A 21,346-nucleotide genomic window follows, 5' to 3' on the forward strand; every position below is an offset into this window, starting at 1 on the left:
CTTAGCATTAAGCCCACCTTTTGTACATGTATCTTTTATATTTGTGCAATAAAGAATTAAATAAATAAATAAATATAATGTCGATAAGTGAGTATCGATACGGCTCTCCGCTGATAGTCTATCAAGTGGCATCACTATAACACTACTAAACAGAACATGTGTGCCTACGGACAGTTGAAGAATCCCATATTTACGTGAAAATCAGTATAATACACTGGCGACTCTAACTAGCAATGAAAAAGATCCTATTAATCCTAAACGGAAAATCTTAATGACGCCACCGCCGCAATTTGCAATATTGAAGTATTACATTTAAAAACAGCTCCTCAGAATATTACCAAATAAAAACGTAAAACTACCGTGTAATAATTTTATTTTATATAGGTATACTCATTTTCGGCTTAGTGGCTTAACGTCGGGCCGTCGCTACGCCGCTCCACGCCTACAAGCTACTTTCGGCACGCCGCTCCCGCCTACAGAGGACTTTCACTACGCCGCTCCGCAATTTTATTCACTTAAGGGCATGCTATGTCGAAATATTAAATTCCTAACATTGTATTAAAGGTTTAAACTGTATGTTTTGACTTTAACTTACTATGTATTAGTAGGTAAATATTGTATTATATTATATACGTAGTATTATACATTATGTTTAATATATCTATTGTATTAGATACATACATATAGTATAATATGATTTATATAGTATATAGGTTAGGTATAGATATATGTAAGTACATTTCATATACCTATGTTGTATTGCTCTATCTACTGCATTTTTAAATAGACAACTATTTTGGGAAAAATCTTTATATATATAAAAAAAGTGTAAGTGTGTAAAAAAGTAAAAGTGTGTGTAAGGTGTTTTGGGGAGTTGTTTTAGGTATATTTTTGTATGAGAGCAGAGGTATATTTTTGTGAAAAATACTGGTAGACAATTTAAGATTTGGAAATTTAAATCTGTAAATATCTCGGCAATCGTAAGGTGTTTTGGGGAGTTGTTTAGGGGGAGTTGTTTTTGGTATGTTTTTGTATGAGGTCAGAGGTATATTTTTGTGAAATATACTGACTGGTAGACAATTAATTTGTAAATTTAAATCTGTAAATATCTGAGCAATCGTAAGGTGTTTTGGGGAGTTGTTTAGGGGGAGTTGTTTTAGGTATGTTTTTGTATGAGGGCAGAGGTATATTTTTGTGAAAAACACTGATAGACAATTGGAAATTTAAATCTACCTGCAAATATCTATGAACCTCCCTACAACTATACATACAACACGATGGGACAGCTCTACTGTGCTCAGTGTGACAGGGTGTTCAAGACGAAGTTCGGACTTGCCAGCCACATAAGAGCACATAACAGAGTGTAGCAAGAGTCGCTGTTGTCGGATACGACGAAGAGGACATCATCATATACGTGATTTTTTTAAATACATACAAGTAATGAAAAAGTTACAATATTGAAGTACATTTCAAAATTGTAGCTATACTAAATCATGTCAGTATATATTATTATGTCATGTATACCTGGCTACCTGCATCATTTATTTATTGATTATTTAGTACACTTCTTTGATCATAAATATCTTTCATCCCTATGGTTTTCTTGAAAAATCGCTTTAAGCGATAAGACTGCCAGTTTTGTACATATGTTAAGTTATGTTTCATATGTGTGTGTACAAACGAAGAATATTCTATATATCCATGTATCTAATATTAGTAAAAAAATTAAATGTTTATAGGAGGGCATCCCCTTAACTTGAAAATGTTACGCGCGGCATAACGAAAGTACTTCATAAGCGAGGAGCGGCGTAACGCAAGTAGGTTGAAAGCGTAGGCTCGGAGCGGCGTAGCGGCGGCCCGACGTTAAGCCAGCAACTCGCTTTTTCGTGTGGTATGGCGTATTATCTAATCCATTCAAGACTTACTTTCTTACTGTAATCATTTCAAAACTTGTGCCCCGGCATTATCGTTTAAGGGTTAAAAGATATTACTTTCTCCACAGATAAATGGAATATCGTCGATATAAAACTGCACTGAGCTTTTAAAGCGGTACAATAAAGGTAAATCTGGCTAACATTTTATCTCTCTGCCTCTAATTTAACTTTGTTACAGCACAACTTATCTTTACGACTTATGTATCGAGTTTCAGAGCAATTTGTATACCTAGTTGTTGTAGTGTTGTGCGTTTAGCATTTATCTGTCTGTGTATGGAAATGATCTACGATTTGCTGATGACATAGTTATTATGGCGGAAACGCTGGAGGAGTTAGGCGAAATGCTCACAGACCTCAATGATGCCTCTAAACAAGTTGGGCTGAAAATGAACATGGACAAGACAAAGGTCATGTCGAACGAACATGTTTCATCATCGCCCGTAACTGTAGGAGGTGTCACCATCGAAGTTGTCGATCAGTATCCCTACCTAGGACAAGTGATCCGATTAGGTAAATCCAACTTCGATAAAGAGGTAGCTCGTAGAATCCAACTCGGATGGGCAGCGTTCGGGAAATTACGACACATCTTCACTGAAAACATACCTCAGTGTCTGAAAACAAACGTTTTCAATCAGTGCGTGTTGCCAGTGATGACTTACGGAGCCGAGACGTGGTGCTTCACCAAAGGGCTTATCCACAAGCTCAGAGTTGCTCAACGTGCTATGGAAAGGGCTATGTTAGGCGTGTCCCTGCGAGATAGGATTCGTAATGAAGAAATCCGCAGGAGAACTAAAGTTACCGACATAGCCAAAAGGATTAGCACGCTGAAGTGGCAATGGGCTGGCCACGTAGCCCGCAGAGCCGACGACCGCTGGAGTAGAAAGGTTCTGGAGTGGAGACCCCGTGTCGGCAAACGGCGTGTCGGTCGCCCCCCAACCCGTTGGTCTGATGATCTGCGGAAGGTAGCGGGAAGCCGCTGGATGCAGATGGCGGGTGACCGTTTGGGGTGGCGATCGTTAGGAGAGGCCTATGTCCAACAGTGGACTACAGAAGGCTGAGAGAGAGAGTATGGAAATGAAGCTGAAAAACCAATGCACCGATTCAGATGCAATTTTGAGTTTCAGCCATGTCTGTCTGTGCATTGTGCAAGTCATGAAAAAGGTCTGAAAGTTTTATCGCAATTTAAAAGCGTTTATTTACGTGATTTACATGAATAAAACACCAATACACCCTTACAGTATCGTAATCGTATTAAATTAAGGATACACCCATACTTGGTCTGCATTATGCGGGTTGACTGAGTGTCTGCAAAGCTAGTTAATAAAATCTTTGCAAAGATTACTTGCCGGCGCTATTGGAATAAACTCTATTAAACATAATATAACTTTTCAATATGCTATTGGAGAACAATAAGATTTGTTTTACTTTTGAAATTTACAAAAAAGTTGTGCTGTTAGGCACGTTAGGTATAGTTATAGGTATAAAAATCCAGGATTGTGGTAGCTATTCGAGGTAGTGGATTCATTAGATCCCTAATAAAATATCTTCGCAGGAAAGAACGATTCCAACCCAAAAAAATCTATATAGGTACCCAAATGAAACAGATTAAAACTAAAAGAAACCTTAATCTGCCATAGTATCTGTGTAAGACAGAGAGAATAGAGTTAATTTTAGGAGGACAATTGCCCCACTTAGCTGCATAAGGCTGCATTATTGGCCGTGGGTTTCCATTGAAAATACTCTAGCGCAGAAAACGCCCCGCTTTAACGGAAATAACCTATAAATCTGCTGTTGACGGCGTGAAAAGGAAATATTGCATACAGATGGACAAAAGACACCATTCTCCATTTATATAATAATATTACGGCGGCATTACTTTAACTGAGAGTATTACAGTCCTAGGTTTAAGTTAGACGTGTATACTTAGAATGAATGAATCTAGCTATTCCAAACCATAAAGTTATAGATACTTTTGCAAAGTGTATTACTATAATAAAATCATGTTTAGAATCTGCATAGTTTGCACATTTATAAATACTTTTATTTAATAAAACGTAACTAGGTACTTATCGGGTAAATTTAGCAGCCTTTCGTTTGATCTGTTGGAATACAATTATTATAATAACACGACCCAAAGTACATTCGAGCTCAATCATTAACTGAATTTCACAATTTGTTCATTGTTTGATAAAAGGATTACAATATCAGCTTACTTGTTGAAATAACAAGGGGATATTTATATTTTAAAATATAGACAGGTACCTACTTTACTCGTGGACTAAAATTTAATAAATTTGGAATAGCCCCGCCTCCGCAATGAGGGTTTTATGATATCAATTTCAGGAATGAGTAACTACAAATAAATTTTGTAGAGAATAGATCTTAAATATTTTTTGATTTTAAGGGTCACTTTTATCAAACGCTAAACGTATTTAAAATTGTATTTAAATCAAATTTTAAATACATTTTCTAACTTAACTCTAACGTCTGTCACGTTTGACAGGCTACTAAATACGTTTAGCGTTTGGTGAAATTCCACCTAAAAAATCTTTAGAGGGAATTGAAGAAATGAAGTGTCAAACACATTAAGCAAGTGGGTTTACTGTCCTGAGGTATGGGATTCGAATCCTGCCAAATAATAAAAGTACATAATATATATTTATTTACAGACGCAAATACTACCCATATTTATCGGTTAAAGGTTACGATATTTCACAACACTGGTCTTAGCAATCCTTATTCCTAGAATCTACTCCATAAATCCTTGTTATCGGGTGAGGTGGTCGCTGGGTGTACTAAACATGCCTCGAGATGTATTTATGGTTTATCGATTGCGGTATGCATTTGCTTCTGACAGTATACTTTCCTAAGTGGGCGAGATTATACGGACAGTACGTCTAGTACAGGTTTTGCATTTTTAGGGTGGGTTGCACCATTTAACTTTAACTATTACAAACGTCAAATCCCTTGACGAGAGAGATCAATCTTCAAGAGATTTGACGTTTGTAATAGTTAAAGTTAAATAGTGCAACCCACCCTTAGAACACTATAAAAGTTTATGTTTTCTTCTGTCATCTGCATAAGTACCAGTATCTGTCAAAAGTTGCATGATAGTTTCCGCTAGAGGCGCCACTTTGTATGCGAGAAAACGTAAACTTAGATGTTTTCCGAAAATCTAACAAACCTGTACTAGACTCTCAGGATACGTAAAGGATAGTACTGGGTTTTAAGAGAAGACAGTGGAGATGGGGACTGCTATTTCTGTTAGCATAACGAAGTATCGGGGAGTCGATGCAATACAATACCTACTCTTTATTTGCACCAAAAAACATAGAGATACCAAAAAGTACTTGATCGCGACCCATTACGTCCCCACTGCTGGGGCACGGGTCTCCTTCCATTGAAGGAAGGGTTTAGGCCTAGTCCACCACGCTGGCCAAGTGCGGGTTGGTGGACCCCAAAAAGTACTTATACTTATAAAGAAAAACTAGACAATCATTGAAATGAAATGAATTGTTTATTTTTTCGACGTAGAATATTAGAATTACTTGTCAAAAGTCATAATCTACCACCATTTCACAAAAGCCCCGTCATTCATTGCGGAGGAAAGAAATGGCGAAAGAAACTCCTCGAGCATCTTTTCAACTTTTTGCTTATAACTAATACAATTTTACTTATATCTAGTTAATACAAATTTACTCAAGCATATCCATTTCATTTTTCCAAATGCCTTAGCTACATTGTTCTAAGGCCGAAAGATTGAATTTCGTGAGAGGAGCCGGCAGCCGCCCTAGTACACACGGTGCGATCGCAATCCTCATCCATCATTATCAGCCAATAATCATCCACTCCTGGACATTGGCTTCTCCCAAGGAGCGCCACAACAACTGTAATAGATTAAGCTTATGGAAATAAAAAAAAACTTATAAAAAAAAAACACTCAGTCCTCAGCCTTCCTCATCCAGCCACTACCAACTACCCGCCTAAGGTCATCGCAATCCTCTTAGGAGCCATATACTATGATAGAGCGCTTAATTTTAGGGTTGCTGTACAGTACAAATGATATAATTAATTAAGTTGAGTGACACCGCATTATTTTGCTAAATCTATCTGTAATCGATACGACACAGTTCTTGAAAAAGAATGGTAAATTCATTAAACAAATGACGACAGACATGAAGAACAAAAGGCTCGGGTCACTATTGTGAGCACTGAAGAATGACTTTTTAGGACACAGTTCAGTCTAGGCCTAGGGTTTAAGTTAAGCTTTCAATATGTCACGCGTTTTCAGTGAAATAGCACAAAGCGGGCGTTCAATACGAATTCAAACTGGATTTATGAGTTAACCCAGACTCACTGAGTCAGTTCACGCGAAAATGAATTGAATTTGTATGGAAATTGACACGTGTAACGTTGTTTTTTGTTTGACAAGTTTATCGGTAGAATCAACGCTGAAAATTCCATTATCAAGTGGGATTACTGTGTTGGATCTTTCATATTGTAAGTAAATAAAGGTTCGGTTTCATTCGTGGATAAGGTTCTTACCTTCTTACCTAAGCTATGTTAGTTTTGAAATCAGAAAGTACCAGACAATAAAAAAACCCATATTAGATATTAACACCTGTTTTATAAACGAATTCAATACTTAGATATAAAAATAGACTTCAATTGAACAAAATATTTACCTAATAGTGTACCTAATTTAACCATTTAAATGTTCTGAAGATCAATCGTGGCGTGTTTCATTACTTTAATACCATTTAAGTACATCAGATTTTCGGTTAACCACTATTGGAATTTGAAAATTCACTATAAACTAGTAAATCCTAACTAATATTATAAATGTGAAAATAACTGTGTCTGTTTGTCGGTCTGTCTGTCAGTCTGTTACTCTTTCACGCCAAAATTACTGAGCGGATTTGAATAAAATCGTCTAGACCCTGAGAAAGAACATAGGCTACTTTTTATCGCGGTATTCCCACGGGTAAACTTTTTAAGGCGAAGCGAAGCTCGCGGGAACAGCTAGAATGATGTAAATTCTGCCCAGGTGAGCAGGTATTCAACATCTCGACATTCAACACGACGTTGTATAAACAGATTCTAAAATCTGCCTCGCAATAAATTTCTCATTTTATAGTTCTGTAAAAGTCAGCTTCAGTTTTAACGGTCCAACATGAAAATGCTTTTCAGTTTTCATCCGAGATAATGTGAAAGTATTGCGCTAAGTCACATTTGTTTAACTATTGATGTAACTTAAAGATAATATAAATTAATAACAAAGTCACGAATTTTGCATGTTTTTTTACCTCTATATTAGGTCACTGGGTCCTCATATTTTTATGAGAATAATTTTATTTGCTCTAAAAGGTCCAAAAGGCCAGATTACATACTTTTTAAATTATTCCAAAATTATTATTTAATTATAATTTGTTGTACATAGATAAAAAATATAAACTTAACTAGAACTCAAATGTTTGAAATTAATTTGGTGCCGCCGCACCTGGCCCTCACTGAAAAGCAATATTTCATTTACGGCGAAATGAATTTCACATCGATACATCAGCTTTGGACGCTCTCCCGAGGGCATACAACATACAATATATGTAACTATCCCGCTACAGAGTATGTACCCCAATTTCTGTTCAATATTTAATGTCTTTGCGTAAAAGCCCCACTATGTGCAGATGGTAAATAATTGAAACAGGTCAGCAGGTAAAACTTGTACACTTTACTCGTACGTGAGATATGGAGAAAAAATTTATAGGTGGCATATCGATTTTATCGGCCGGGTCTTGGATGTCCAACCAATGTGTTGTTTATATCGTTCGACTATAATAAAGTGTTCCTAAGATAAACAATGGTCACAGTTTCATACAAACACATTGTTATTATTTTTTTCTTATGAGAAAAAAAACTAAGACAGGGTTTCACAAGATTTTTGGTTTTTCGATCCCACTATCTCAATGGGAAAAGATGAATGCAAGAGTGGCTTAGAGTGGTTCCTCATACCCTGAATTCACGGACCGACTAGAGTGGCGAGACAGTATCCTCGGCCGGCAACTCGTTCAATTGCTAACCGTTCATTGGCCACTCTACTCGGTAGGTGTAATCAAGATACAACCAACGTGATAACTAACCTGGCGGCCACTCCTGTCCGTACACGAAGATCTCGGAGCGGGCGATGTCGACGCGGTTCCACGTCAGCGCCAGCGACAGCTGCTCGCTGGGAGACAGGTGCTGCGCGCGGAACAGCGCCGTCAGGATCACCTGGTCGAGCTCTTGGACTTCCCCGCCTTCGGCGCGCTCTTGGATGCGGAATACTGTTATCTGGAATAAGGGGGTGGTGGTTAGGTAGGGGTTTTGGTGTGTGTGTGTGTGTTCAATGTAGTACACACGCGAGTATGATATAGCGTTGCGTGGCTGGTTTTTGAACCGGGCGAAAACGTTTTCGGTAATCGGTAGTTCGGGGTGAATGCAGACTAAGATGACACGCATTACTTTCTAATGATAAAATAATAATTAAAACAAATTACCTATATGGGCTTATCCACATTTTGGTGATAGGTACATTTGGTATGCAGTGTGTAAAACCTATTATCCCATTGATTTCATAACCATGTTGTGCTTTATTAAACCCATAAAAACTAAAGCTACCTATGATTGCATAATGCCAGCATGTTCTATATTGCGGCTATAAACTCCTCTAATAATAAATAATAATTGAATGAATCGCCGTGTTTATGGGGACGGTTCACACCGGTTATATCCACGGTTAAATCAGTTTATCGCACCTCGTCCCAGAGCGCGAAGTTCTTCATTTGATTATACACAACCGGAGTTCTGTAGCTAATGAGCTATTCATACTCTAGCGAATGGGGGTTGAAAACCAATAAAGTTGCGTGGAGACAATATAATTATGTAGATTTAAAATGTATGCTTGATTAGGTTTTAAAGCAAGGTAGAATTTTAATTTTAATAAAATTATTTTGAGTTGCGTATATACTTTAACCCTGGGTCCTGCGGCTGACAACTGCCTGCCTCTCGGTGACAAACCCAACATTTTTTCACCGTCACGACACGATAAGAAGAAAATTACACCTCTTAATTTTATAGCAATTTTATCTTGGCCGTTCTAGTTTGCATAAAGATGGCGGGTCGATACGGTATGCGAAACTCGCGGATGTAATATCTGGCAGATAAGTATTTCGTATAATGAATCGGTTGAACCGACGAGAGCTACCCTTTAGCTCGTTTATAGCTCGCCGAGAGACGCCCTGGGGTTAGAGGAGGCGTGTAGCGGGGGAAACGCTTTTATTTTTTGATATGGAAGTAAAAAATGTTTTTGATGACTCACCGAAGTTAACTCATTAAGTGTTAGTGTTGTATTCTTTCTTATTTATTTGATATTATTGCAGAATTTATACAGAAATGAAGGTAGAGCAGATTTTTAGGTGACTAAGTACACATAATTATGACTACCTATAAACATACCATTCAGTGTTGCCCAATATGGTTTCGTTGACTTAGAATGCTAAAAATAATACATAGCTAAAGAACTACTTAACAAGAATTTCCAAACGAAGTAGTCCATTTCTACTAGTGACATATTATTTATGTGTTCTATAAACTTCCATCATCCATTCCATCTATTTTAGAAAAAAACGCTCCCGCTACCGCCTCTGCTACACCCTCAGTCAAACTGCAGGGGCCGTCCGGCTATCGCAGCAAATGATGCCACTTTCCCCTCCCCTCCCACCTCTCCCGTGCAAACCCATCAGTAATACACTGGACACGTCCGAATTATTCCGAGAACGGCTATAAAGATGGACAAATGAACTGCCGTTAAAAGGGTGACGCTGTTTTATTTAGTACCTATTTGTTTTTTAAATTCTAAAAATCCATTAAGCTTGAAAAGTTTAAATTAGGCGACAAATACGGACGTTTTCTCTTTATCGTCTGTTTTGATTATCGGATTAACGCGGTGAATTGGAAATAAATTAGCGGAGAAACGGGAGAAAGCGTGAAACATTAAACCGTTTTCGGATCTGTGTGTTTTATGTTTGTGTTAAGTGATATCTGAAATAAAATTATAGCAATAGCGCTCAGTCTGGGAGGAGGCCATAATAATTATAATATGTCCTGCAGTGGACTTTTTACGGGTTGTGTGTGTGTGTGTGTGTCCTCAGAATTTAGGGCGTTTTTTATGCGTATACCTCGTTCCATTTATGAAGTAGAATAAAAAAGCTATTGTGGACTTTCATTGCAATGCAGAAGGCCTAGCACGGGAAGCAAGTCACTCACGTCAAGGCATGACAAAAGTTTTCCGTCGCAATCGCTCTCGAAGCCACGTAAGGTGTGGCGCGACGAAAAACTTTTATCACGTCTTAGAGTGCGCCTCTTGCGCCCCGTGTTAGGCCTTCTGTCAGAGAGTCAGGGGACATGTTATACAGGATGTCCCAAAAGACTACGTAGCTTGGAAGGGGTGGTCACAAGGGCTACCACGAAAAATAATAAAACCAACTCTACATATCACCCACCTTCCATCTACGTAAGCTTTTGGGACACCCTTGTTATAAAACAAGCTACACTTTCTCTCACCAGGTTCTTCTTCCGTGTGCACTGCAGCAGCTCCCCGTAAAGGCACTCTGCCTGCTGCAGCCCCACCTCGAAGGTCTTCTGGATGGTGCCGATCAGGTAGTCCCGCATCGACTCCAGCACCGTCTGCTCGCCCGTCTCCGACGCGTACCTGGGGGGAGAGAGAGGGTTGTTAGTTGTCGGGTGAGAGAGAGAGATAAATGGGTAGACAGAGAGGGTACCTGGGGGCGAGAGGGTCGTTAGTTGTCGGGTGAGAGAGAGAGAAAGATGGGGAGAAAGAGATGATACCAGGGAGCGAGAGAGGGTGTAAGAGTTGCCGGATGAGAGAGAGATAGATGGGGAGGAAGAGAGGAAACCTGGGGAGAGAGAGGGTGTGAGAGTTGCCAGATGAGAGAGAGAAAGATAGATGGGGAGAATGAGAAGATACCTGGGAGTCGGGGAGAGAGGGTGTTAGAGTTGCCGGGTGAGAGAGAAAAGAATAGATGGGGAGGAAAAAGAGGGAATTAAGTTATACTTCACGTGAAATACAGCATGAGTTCTGTGACGTTCCATTGATGATTATGCCTGGTGAAAGAAGTTGGAAAATGCTATGGATTTGACAGCTTTCATAGGCCTCATTTACAAAATATAGTGACATTCCTGGCTGATTCGGGACTGTTGTACAGTACAGTACAGTCAATAAAGGAGGCTCCCTTCATACCTACTCTCCTTCTTCGTTGTATTAATAATAAGCCATAGAGACAGTTAGATACAATACCTTAGATAGCCGGTTGATCAGCATTAGTTAATTAATAGCAGTAAAAAATAATAATTAAAAAAATTAAAAATCCACTAAAATGTAAGAAATAATTTAAGGTTTACACAAATTATATGTGACAGTACAAATATACCTAATCAGGAGCTGTTCTTTTTTGATGTTGGTGCAGTGACAAAGTAATCTGAAGAAATATGGCACCAACTTCAAAAAAGAACCCACGCTTAGAGGTGAGATAAAATTCTAAAAAAAAATGGGTCCATCTGGGAGCTCAACCCAATACAACAAAAAAGAATTTTCAAAATCGGTTCATAAACGGCGGAGTAATCGAAGAACATACATAAAAAATATTAAAAAAAAAAACCCGACGAATTGAGAACCTCCTCCTTTTTTTGAAGTCGGTTAAAAATTATGAAAGTAAAAAAGTAAAATAGAATGAACAACAAAAGAGCTTTCTTTCATTAAAAAACTTACACTCAGCACGTTGGTACTTTTCGTGAAATTACCAGACATACAAAACAACCAAGTATTTTTCGTGAAAATCTTAATTTATGCAAACGATATACAATACAATGTTCGCAGCAAAATGCAACGAAACTAGCAGCAAACTGGAGAACTAAACTAAACTTCCCATTCTCACTAACATTGTCTATTCAACAATAGCTTTTATGCTATTCTAAATAGAAACTACTTCGGCTTGCGCAATCGGAAAACAACCCTTGCTAGCCAGTTCAAAACAGTTTCAATTATATTGGGTTAAAGTGTAATTTCCTTTAATCCGGTCCCCCTGACCGCAGCTTTTCTTGTAGGTCAAACTTGAAGATTCGAATGATAGCTCAAAGGCTTGCTTTTGCAAGAAAACTAATTATTTTCTCAACATTCAACTTGTTGGGCTAGGTAGGTACCTCCGATAATCTCACTGCTTTTTTATCTTGAAAAGTTCCATTGTTTTATCGCAAAACTTTTGTGTGTGCAGACCTTTTATTTATAGATAATATAACGTTTTAGTATGGTTTCAGAAAATCTAAAAGTTTTAGGGTGCTTTTGAACGGATTTTTCAGAAAGGATTAAATTTATGAGATTTAATACCCCGATAGTACTGAAATGCTAAATATGAAATAGGGGATATGGAACATGTTCGAGCGAAATGTCAGTCGACAGCTTTGGGGTTCTACAAGTATAGGTCTGTGAATAAACAGTAAAAACGATCTTATACCTCTACAAACACAAACACCCTTCACCAAACCGAGGGAGGGCTACGAACAAACAAAACACGATCAGTGAAATTTTAAATGAATTTTACAACGATATTTTTGTTGTAACTTTATTTACAGAATATAGGCCTGTAATTTGTTCGTGGTGAGCGGTTGTCCTTATGATTTAGCCATAGTCGGTAGGTAAATACATATAAATAACCTGACGATAAGTAGTTTATTGATTCCTAACTTATAGTTTAGAAAAATAAGTTTTGTATGTATTAACAAAAATTTTACACTTTGTTTATTTGGCATGAACCTAATGAACAAAGTACTTATAGCCAAAATAAATTACAGTTCTTATACAGAATATAATATGTATAAGTATACTTATATCTAAATAATAAGCTTAAAATCTCCAGCCCCAAACACATAAAAGGATCGAGTAAGACGCAAAACTGAGTTCCATCAAAGCTTTGAAGCTCAGTAAAAATTCTACAAGAAAATTGAAGCTTTAAGCTCAGATACCTAACGCGATCTGAGACTTGAAGAGAACTATCGAATCAACATCTAAATCTAACCGAAAATAGCCCCAATTGCTGACACTAGAAAGTTAACATTACATTGTTGAAGTAATAGTTTATATACCTAAGCTACGCTATTTTTGCACACACCATCACTTGCTCAGACAATTCACAATACATTTATGTCTTCAACGTGTAGAGAATATTATCTAGTGGTTCGGGTATAAAAAAATAATGGAAAATAATATAAAAAATAGCTGTCTGGGCAAATTGATAAAAGTAATGGCAGTTCCATAGGCTTTCTGAAGTGGTCATAAAACGATAACAGTTATCATTGGTATACGAAAGCCCTGAATTACGACCTTATGTTCTAAAGCCTGAGCGTTCTATACTAAATATATATTCAGATACCTAGATTATTAAGTTACAGAAGATGATACTTTCTACATAATATATAATAGCGTGCTTTTTGCTTAGACATTTTGAATCAAATAGCAGCAAAAGCTCATCGAAATTTGGACGAAGAGAGCAAAAAAAAAACCCGTCGAATTCTAGTTTTTCAATTCCGAAATTCAAAAGACGCTGCGAATTTCCAACCAGAAAAGTTTTCCGTGATGCCGATGGCGGCACTCACTCCCGCACATTGGCCAACAGTTCATTTGACCCAGTTCCTGCATTTCAAACGTAAACTTAGCTCCACTTCAGTTTTCACGATTACCCTAAAAAACAATTGGGAGCGAATAATTTGAACCCCGTCAGTGGCAGAGCCTTTTCACCTTCAGTGGTTCAGGGGATAGTGTGCATTCACGCTATCGCTAGCACAGTGGAGGATGCACATAAAATCTAGTTTAATATTGCCTCTTCTCTGTTTCATGAAATATAGGTTTAGTCAGCTTAAAAACTGAAAATTTCTAGTAAGAAACTATATTTATTCTAGACACACAGAAACAACTCATAAATTATTTAGTAAGTAAGGTAATTTATACAAATATGTTTAGCATAGTTTTAAGTATAAATATAAGAAGTGTGTGCTGCTTCCCTTTACATAGCTAACGGTAACCATAATTGTATGACAGTTAAACGCAATTTTTCACCTAAAATTTAAAATGAAATCGGTACTAAATTTTGAGTTCATAAAAAAAAATATAGCCAATAATAAATTAACTGGCATTGTGAGATTGTGATGTTCGCATCAATTATTTTCCAAGAAAATAGATCACTTTTCATCGCTGTGTTAACATAATGAGATTGTGTTGGAAATGTGGCGGTGGTGGCGACGCTTTCCCTATTATGTCTCGCATTAAAACATTACATTTAGGAGAAAATTTAAATTTAAAAGCTGAATGGAACCGATATATATCTACTGAAAAAAATGAGTTAACAAGTAAAAAGTTATTACATTGATGGTGATACTAAAAGAGTAAAGCATCCTTGTTCCGAGCAGCAGTCTCGAAGGAAAGAATAAGCCAGATGATTGCCGACCTCCGATAGGAGATGGTACCCAAAGACGAAGAAGAAGAAAACATTCATATTTTCATATTCTAATCTACGTTATAAAGTAAAGTAGAAACGTGGGTTTTAACTTTTGACGCACAAATAATTAAACCTGTAACGTGAATACCGCCTATGAAGCCCCAGATACTATTGAAGCTTGTGCATTAATTAATCTTACTAATGAATATCAATTACAATTTATAACGATGATCGGGATATTGAGATAATTGATTCATGAATAGAACACCTACACATCATCTTAAGTGCTAGACTATAATTTTCACAAGCTAAGTTAAAAATGTCTAATATATGGAAGAGTGGGGTATCCTGATACCGGTACTTTAAACTTAAAGTTATGCCTCATAAATGTTTTGTAATAGTAGGTATGTTAGTTTTGCGAAATAAATATTTTATTTATTATATTAGCTAATCCTCCCTCTCTGCTCGAAATATGCCTCTTTCAATGATCATCACAACACTTTGTCGACGGAATTTGGATCGGATTTACTAATGATAAAACCATTAATCAAATGCGAGCCACTAAACCAAAGATTCGTCTATTTCATCTAGGTATTCGCTATAAGACGAGATAAATTCACATAAACCTATATACTATAATATACGTATAACGTAGATTCTCTTTATTCACTGACAATCTCAATAAGACTATCTACAGATGAGTGATCGTAACTTTTATACGATTTTCGCTGAGTGGTATGAAAGAACTTTAAAGTGAGGTCGATCTTAAATCCATTGCCTTGCTTTGATAGTATCTACACGGACAGAAAGTGGCAAACATAGAGATACCTAAGACCTTAGTTTAAAGTTATTAAAAGTTACAATCTGTCGATATGGAAGCTAATCATTATTGAAGCTGGGAGTAAAAAAATTAAGTAGGTACCAGGCCAACAACACAATAAAAGACGCTTCACTCACTTTTCATATTAAAATGTGCATAATTGAAAGTACTAGGCAAGCAGCGCCAAACCAAGGAATAATAATAACTTGTGAACAAAAGCGATGAGGTCAGCCGCTCTGCTTCTTCCATCGCACACCACGACGGGCACTGGCGGCGTGTCGGTCACATCACTTCTCCTCTAGAGATTTAAACTTGCAGTAAAGTACCAGGCAAGCATAACAGCCAAAGAGCTACTCACTTGTGTACGAAAGCAATGAGGTCGGCCGCTCTGCCGCTTCCATCGCACACCACGACGGGCACTGGCGGCGTGTCGGTCACGTATTCCAGAACAGCTCGCACCGTGTTGGTGCCGCCCTCGATCACCAGGCAGACTACTGGCGTGGACGAGTGGGTATCTGGGCAGAAGAAAAAAAGGTTAAAATTTACTAAACATTAGCAGAGCTTGATATGGACGGCCAGAAGTTTAACGCCTCGGGGCAGGATCGGTTGTAACGGGGGTCTAGTCGAGCCCTATGTGAGATGTCAGGACTGAAGGATGGTGATAATGATTGGCAGTTCTAGCAGCCGTAACATCATCCATTAGTAGCACTATAATGCACTTATAATGAATAAGTTGCGTCTTAAATAATGTGTAATATATAGGTGGTACCGATACTAAAGTAGCCAATTAAATAATCATCATCAAGATCTCACAAAATGGCTACCGAAGCGGCCAATGAGAATAGAGCATTAAAACTGCAAAACCCGGAGCCACCATCTGCAATTAGTTTGTTTCTTCTTGCGCACTGACAAAGAACAGGCAACTAGTTACACTGAACTAACTGAGGATAAACTTGAGTTAGACTAAAGGTGGCAATTGGCGGCGGGCGACGTGAGGTTTCATTTGCGAGGCGACCCTCGACGATACAAATGCATAGAAACCGGGTAGCGACATAGCCACACGTCGCGTCGTCTGCTGCAACCTCATGAGGTCGGATTGGCGGCCAATTAATACCTTTACTGAGTGGGCGGAATAGGTGTAGCAAGATCAATTAGAAAACCCAAGTCTCAGCGCTGAGTACCTACGTCGTTCGTATAATTTCAGAGATTAGGTTGACGGATAAGTTTGTACCGCCATTTGCTTCATTTCAAAAACATGGTTATAATTTTCATAATTTTTAAAAGTGTTTTAGTGTTAAGTTTATTTATCTTCTGTAAATTTAGAAGAAGAGCTTCGTTGTCTACCCAAGCTCTTGATAATCAAAGACATGAACAATACTTGATCTGTAGAGATTGTTTGTATTTTTTTATTCATCTATCTTCCACCAATATGACGAGTCTCAGGATTAAACCGTTTTCTGCCTGTGCATAAAAATATATCCTTTTTATAATATAAGCATGATAATAGGTGGCGTTGGCATTAGAACACTCTACACGTATCGGCGAAGCGCAGTAAGCGAACAGACTGGTAATGGCAGTCGTTCGGTCGTTCCGATCAAATGGATCGTTAACCGATCGTTCATTCCTGTAATTTCACTGTAATAGTCGAATAGACGTTCGGATGTAAATGATTTTTACGTTCATTGCAGTCGCGGAGGATTGTGAGCGCCGAGGCAGAAACAGTTATTGGTAAATAATAGTAGTAGGTATAAGTATAAAAGTAGGTACTTACTTATTTACTCGATTTAAAATAATGCTTATTGCATTATTTTAAAGTTAATTGTACCTAAGTATTCCACCACCAAGCTACGTTTCAGAACAGGTTTCATCAAAGAAATTCGAGGAAGTATTTTTGGGTCACGGTATAAAAGTGTAACGTTAAGAAGGTAAAAAGAATTTCCAGCCGTTAAAAGGTAATAAAAATGAATTCAATTCCTCTCAGGATATTTAAGTAGTAGGCAGCATGAAAGTTTAATCAAAAGTATTTCTTTCATGTGCCATTTTCTTTTAACGCCGCTATTACGGTCGAGTAAAAAAAATAACTTTTGATTTTCCTGGATTTTTCTATCCCCTATTTAAAACTGTCAAAAGCCCTTACTTCTTGCTGCGTACAATTAATTGAATTTTGATGATTTTTTTAGTCATCGTTATAGAGGTAGAAAAAAAAAAGACAAAATAAAGCAACTATTACCCAGTTAACGGGTTACCTGCGACATTTTTCGGCTAAACACTAAGCCAGTAAGTACGTACAGGGAGTGAAGTGGGCTATATCCTATATCAGATTACCCCCGAGCCTGCAATCTCGATATCTCACAGCATAGTGGCACTTGAGCTCGGCTGAACCTCCACTCAAGGGCCACGAGAGAACCTTTAACATAAGATAGAGTATAACTAGGCGTGATACACGAAAACAGCTAGGCTTTTGTAGGATATTCTTATAACATTGGTATATCATTTATTCACATAAAAAATATACCTGCTGTACGATTACTAGTGCTTTCTCTCTAACGATAATTATTTTATCTACAATACTACTTATTTAGTATTGTAGACAATGATGTTGATTCTGAAGGCAGAAATTCTAATTTTAACGCTGTCAAACTAAAAAAATTGCTAGAATAAAAGGACATTTACGGAAACAATCATAGAGTCGAATTTTAAACAAAGAAATTAAGGTTTTGACATCGCTAAATTTAAAATCGATCATTAAGAATTATTAATTAAGAATCGATATCATTATATAGGTAGTTAAATTTTAATAACAACGAATAGTTTAGTATAACATAATACTCGTTTTTCGCCGCCTTTCCATTTACTTATTCAGAATACCAACAATTTTTTCTACAACCGACAAATTCTCCAAAAGTCACAATAAAACACATCCCATTAACCGTTACCAAGTCAAAGACTTGTTCGCCTTCCCTAATTAAGATGTATGTACGGTCCATGTTTATTATGCGGCTGTTTTCATCGCCTCTTCCTATTCAGTCCTACTCCCTACTCTCAATGAATGAAAAAGGGGCAACACACAGTGGACATACATATCTGTAGAGGATGGTATATTGCCAAGCAGGTATATTTTTGTGTTAATTATGTATCTATCTGTTTTCTCATTAGGGAAAAGTAACGTAAAATACAAAAATGTGGATTTTTTCCTATCTTTAATCTGTAAGTATAACTTACTAAAATGTAAAAAGTTTTTTATTCAAAGAGTATTTTAATGCTAAGATCCAAATTAGGTATTGTTAGAGACTATAGAGACCCTATAGGCTGTAGGGTTATCCGCGAAGCCCTTTGGGATTTGTCCTCGGTCTTTACTCCAAAAATACTTCATGTTTACTTACAATCTTTTTCACTTTGTCAAATAAATAAACTTTATCGCTAGAGCTGGACTAAAGTTTGTCATGTAGCAATGATTGAAAGGCAATTTATTATGTAAGTATAATGGTGCCTTAAAGTTTATTCCTTATAGTTTAAAAAACAAGCAGGTCCAACTATGTTGGCTATGTTTTTATTTTCATATAAAATGCACCGGCAGCCGACAGCACGGTACCTGTCGGATAATGGGATTTTAATGAGGGAAGAATTTAATTACTGACAGAGCCGTGCTTATGGAGCTTGCGAAATATTGTCGGGTGCACAAAATAGTGGTGCAGAATGTACATAATTAATGGCCGAGGAGGTGAATTTGTGTTGGTTCAATTGGTAAGTGCTTTTGTTTTTGTTTATATCTCAAGTTAAACACCATTGTAAGTAAGTAGCTAATGTATAAAACATCAAATATCAACAGTAATGGAGGCCGATTGATATTACCTATAACATTTATGAAAATAAGCCTCATTTTTTTTCTCTGCTGAGAATATTTTATTTTTAACCTCTACTCGTACTTTATTGTATGAAGGAGCTAAACATAAAAAAAACAACATTAAAAGGATTCCTAATCCCGGCTCAACCGGCCCCTGCCCTTATCATAAATCGTGATAAGGATAAGACACAACTTGGCAAGATTGAATTTTCACATCAAATTGCTTATAAAATAAAAGCCTACGCATTTTTCGACATCAAACATTGGATAACACCTTTTCAGTGACTCATAAAACTTGAAAAGGTGGAGTAATCCCCTATCTCTCGTCTCGACATTTTTTCACCGTTATTTTTGGCGTTCCGCAGTCTTATTCAGCATCAGCAAAGAGGGATATAAAAATCTAATAAGTAGTGTACCTAGTATTAGTAATAATAGGTATGGTAATAGGTAATATCTGATAGAAATCAGTTCAATATTAATTATAAAGTATACCTAATTATAATTTGATTTTGTTTAGTGCTCCGAGTGCCCAGCAGTTATTGAAATACATACCGACAGACAGAATCAAACCAAATTAAATTTCATTATCGTAAGTTAAATGCAAACACACCTACCATACGGAATCTTTTACACTAACAGAATAGATATAACTAACAGAATATACGTGGGTATTTTTATCAATTTCTGTCCACAATAGCCGGCGGAGTAGATATTCGGTTTATAGGCATCGGGCGGCCGCGGGATCCCTCTGGAGATCCGATACTGGACCACCAAGTAAATGTAATGATTTCTTGGAAACCATTGTAGGGGTTCCAGTTTTACCATCCTATAGGTCCTATACGTTATGGAATAGTATAAATAGGGGTTCAATGAAAATATGTTTTGCGAATGTAATATTTTACAACCAAGTTTTTAGGTTCTCTAATATATCCGTACAGGTAGTAGGTACCTATTATACATTGGTACTAATTGTACTTAGTCGTATTGTTGTATTTATTGAAATAAATGATAATAATTTTTATGAAACTTAATACAATTTACCTCACTTTTCTACGAAATATTATATGGTCCATACTATTCCATATCCAATTATTTTAAGAAGTTGTTTGCTGACAAAATGGTCCTACACCTCTAGTAATTAGGTCAGGTCTATTATACTATATCTTCATGCACTGCCATGTAGTTCAGCCGAGGTGAATATGGAAGCTGAATGACCTACACTGACGCAGCGGTTGTAGTTTTTAAGAATAGAATAGAATATTACTGAACCTACTAGAATATATTGAACACTTCATAATATAGGGCATAAAAACATATTTATAGATTATATGTATAACTAGAAGACGATATCATACCAAGAGATGAAACAACTGGCTTGAATTGGCTTTCGCTTTCGTCTACGGCGGTTTTTTTACTCATTTACAATGGATTTAGTATAGAAAGCTGTCAGGAAAAAACCCGATAGCTGCTTAAGGAATCCCATAGAAATACATAGAAACCAATAGCGATATAACTCACCGTCGGTCGTCTGCTGAAACCTTACATCATTCGCTATCTATTTGCACCGTACTTATCACCAGAATGAAAAGTCCGTAATGTCGGAGTGAGCCCCCCGTCCGGATTGTGGTAAACCCACGGAGCAGAGAGCTCGTTAGTTCTCATGTCGGGTAATCCATTTAATTTAAATCTAATTTTAGTGTCTGCTTAGCTGGCTTATGAAAACTAAATCGTCCAGTTTTGAAGTATGATAAATTGTGGTTGAGATTATGTTAGCAGAATTAAGAGGGAAAGGGTTTAAACGACATCGTATCTTCATCTATCGGAATAACTCTTACTGGAACTACTTTTAACAGCTAAGAATACGATTTATATCAGAAAAAACCCACTTTGTACTTATAGTTTTTATAGCATATGCTCACGACTGTAATCCCCGAAGGGGTAGTCAGAGGTGACTCGCAAGCGAGTCACCCGCTTTTCGCTGTACATTTGTACTCACGTGAAAGGTCACGAGCCGTATCGCCGTTTTTTGATTGAGTACCTACAATGCACTGAAGTTGTCGGGTAAGTGGGCAACCCGACTGTCAGATGTTTTCAAACCGCCCGAAGGCCTCTGACTAGGCTTAACGACTGCTGCCGAAGCAGCAACCGGGACCCACGGCTTAACGTGCCGTCCGAAGCACGGAAGCGTCCAGAAAAGAACCACTTG

The 21,346-nt window shown here is 37.4% G+C and overlaps 1 protein-coding gene across 24 annotated transcripts in view; it reads right to left on the reverse strand.

Annotated features, from left to right (window-relative positions):
* The window catches only part of LOC105380372 (transient receptor potential cation channel trpm), a 180,956-nt gene that overhangs the window by 22,216 nt on the left and 137,394 nt on the right, over nt 1-21,346 (reverse strand). For all 24 annotated transcript variants that reach the window (XM_048627608.1, XM_048627621.1, XM_048627611.1 and 21 more), the window contains 3 exons: nt 15,655-15,811; nt 10,533-10,680; nt 8,072-8,261 (listed from right to left, as the gene is read on the reverse strand). In XM_048627608.1, the coding sequence (XP_048483565.1) occupies nt 8,072-8,261; nt 10,533-10,680; nt 15,655-15,811 (495 nt within the window). The remainder of the gene's footprint in view (nt 1-8,071; nt 8,262-10,532; nt 10,681-15,654; nt 15,812-21,346) is intronic.

Source organism: Plutella xylostella, chromosome 19 (genome assembly GCF_932276165.1).
Source record: "Plutella xylostella chromosome 19, ilPluXylo3.1, whole genome shotgun sequence".
In the NCBI taxonomy this organism is placed as follows: domain Eukaryota; kingdom Metazoa; phylum Arthropoda; class Insecta; order Lepidoptera; family Plutellidae; genus Plutella; species Plutella xylostella.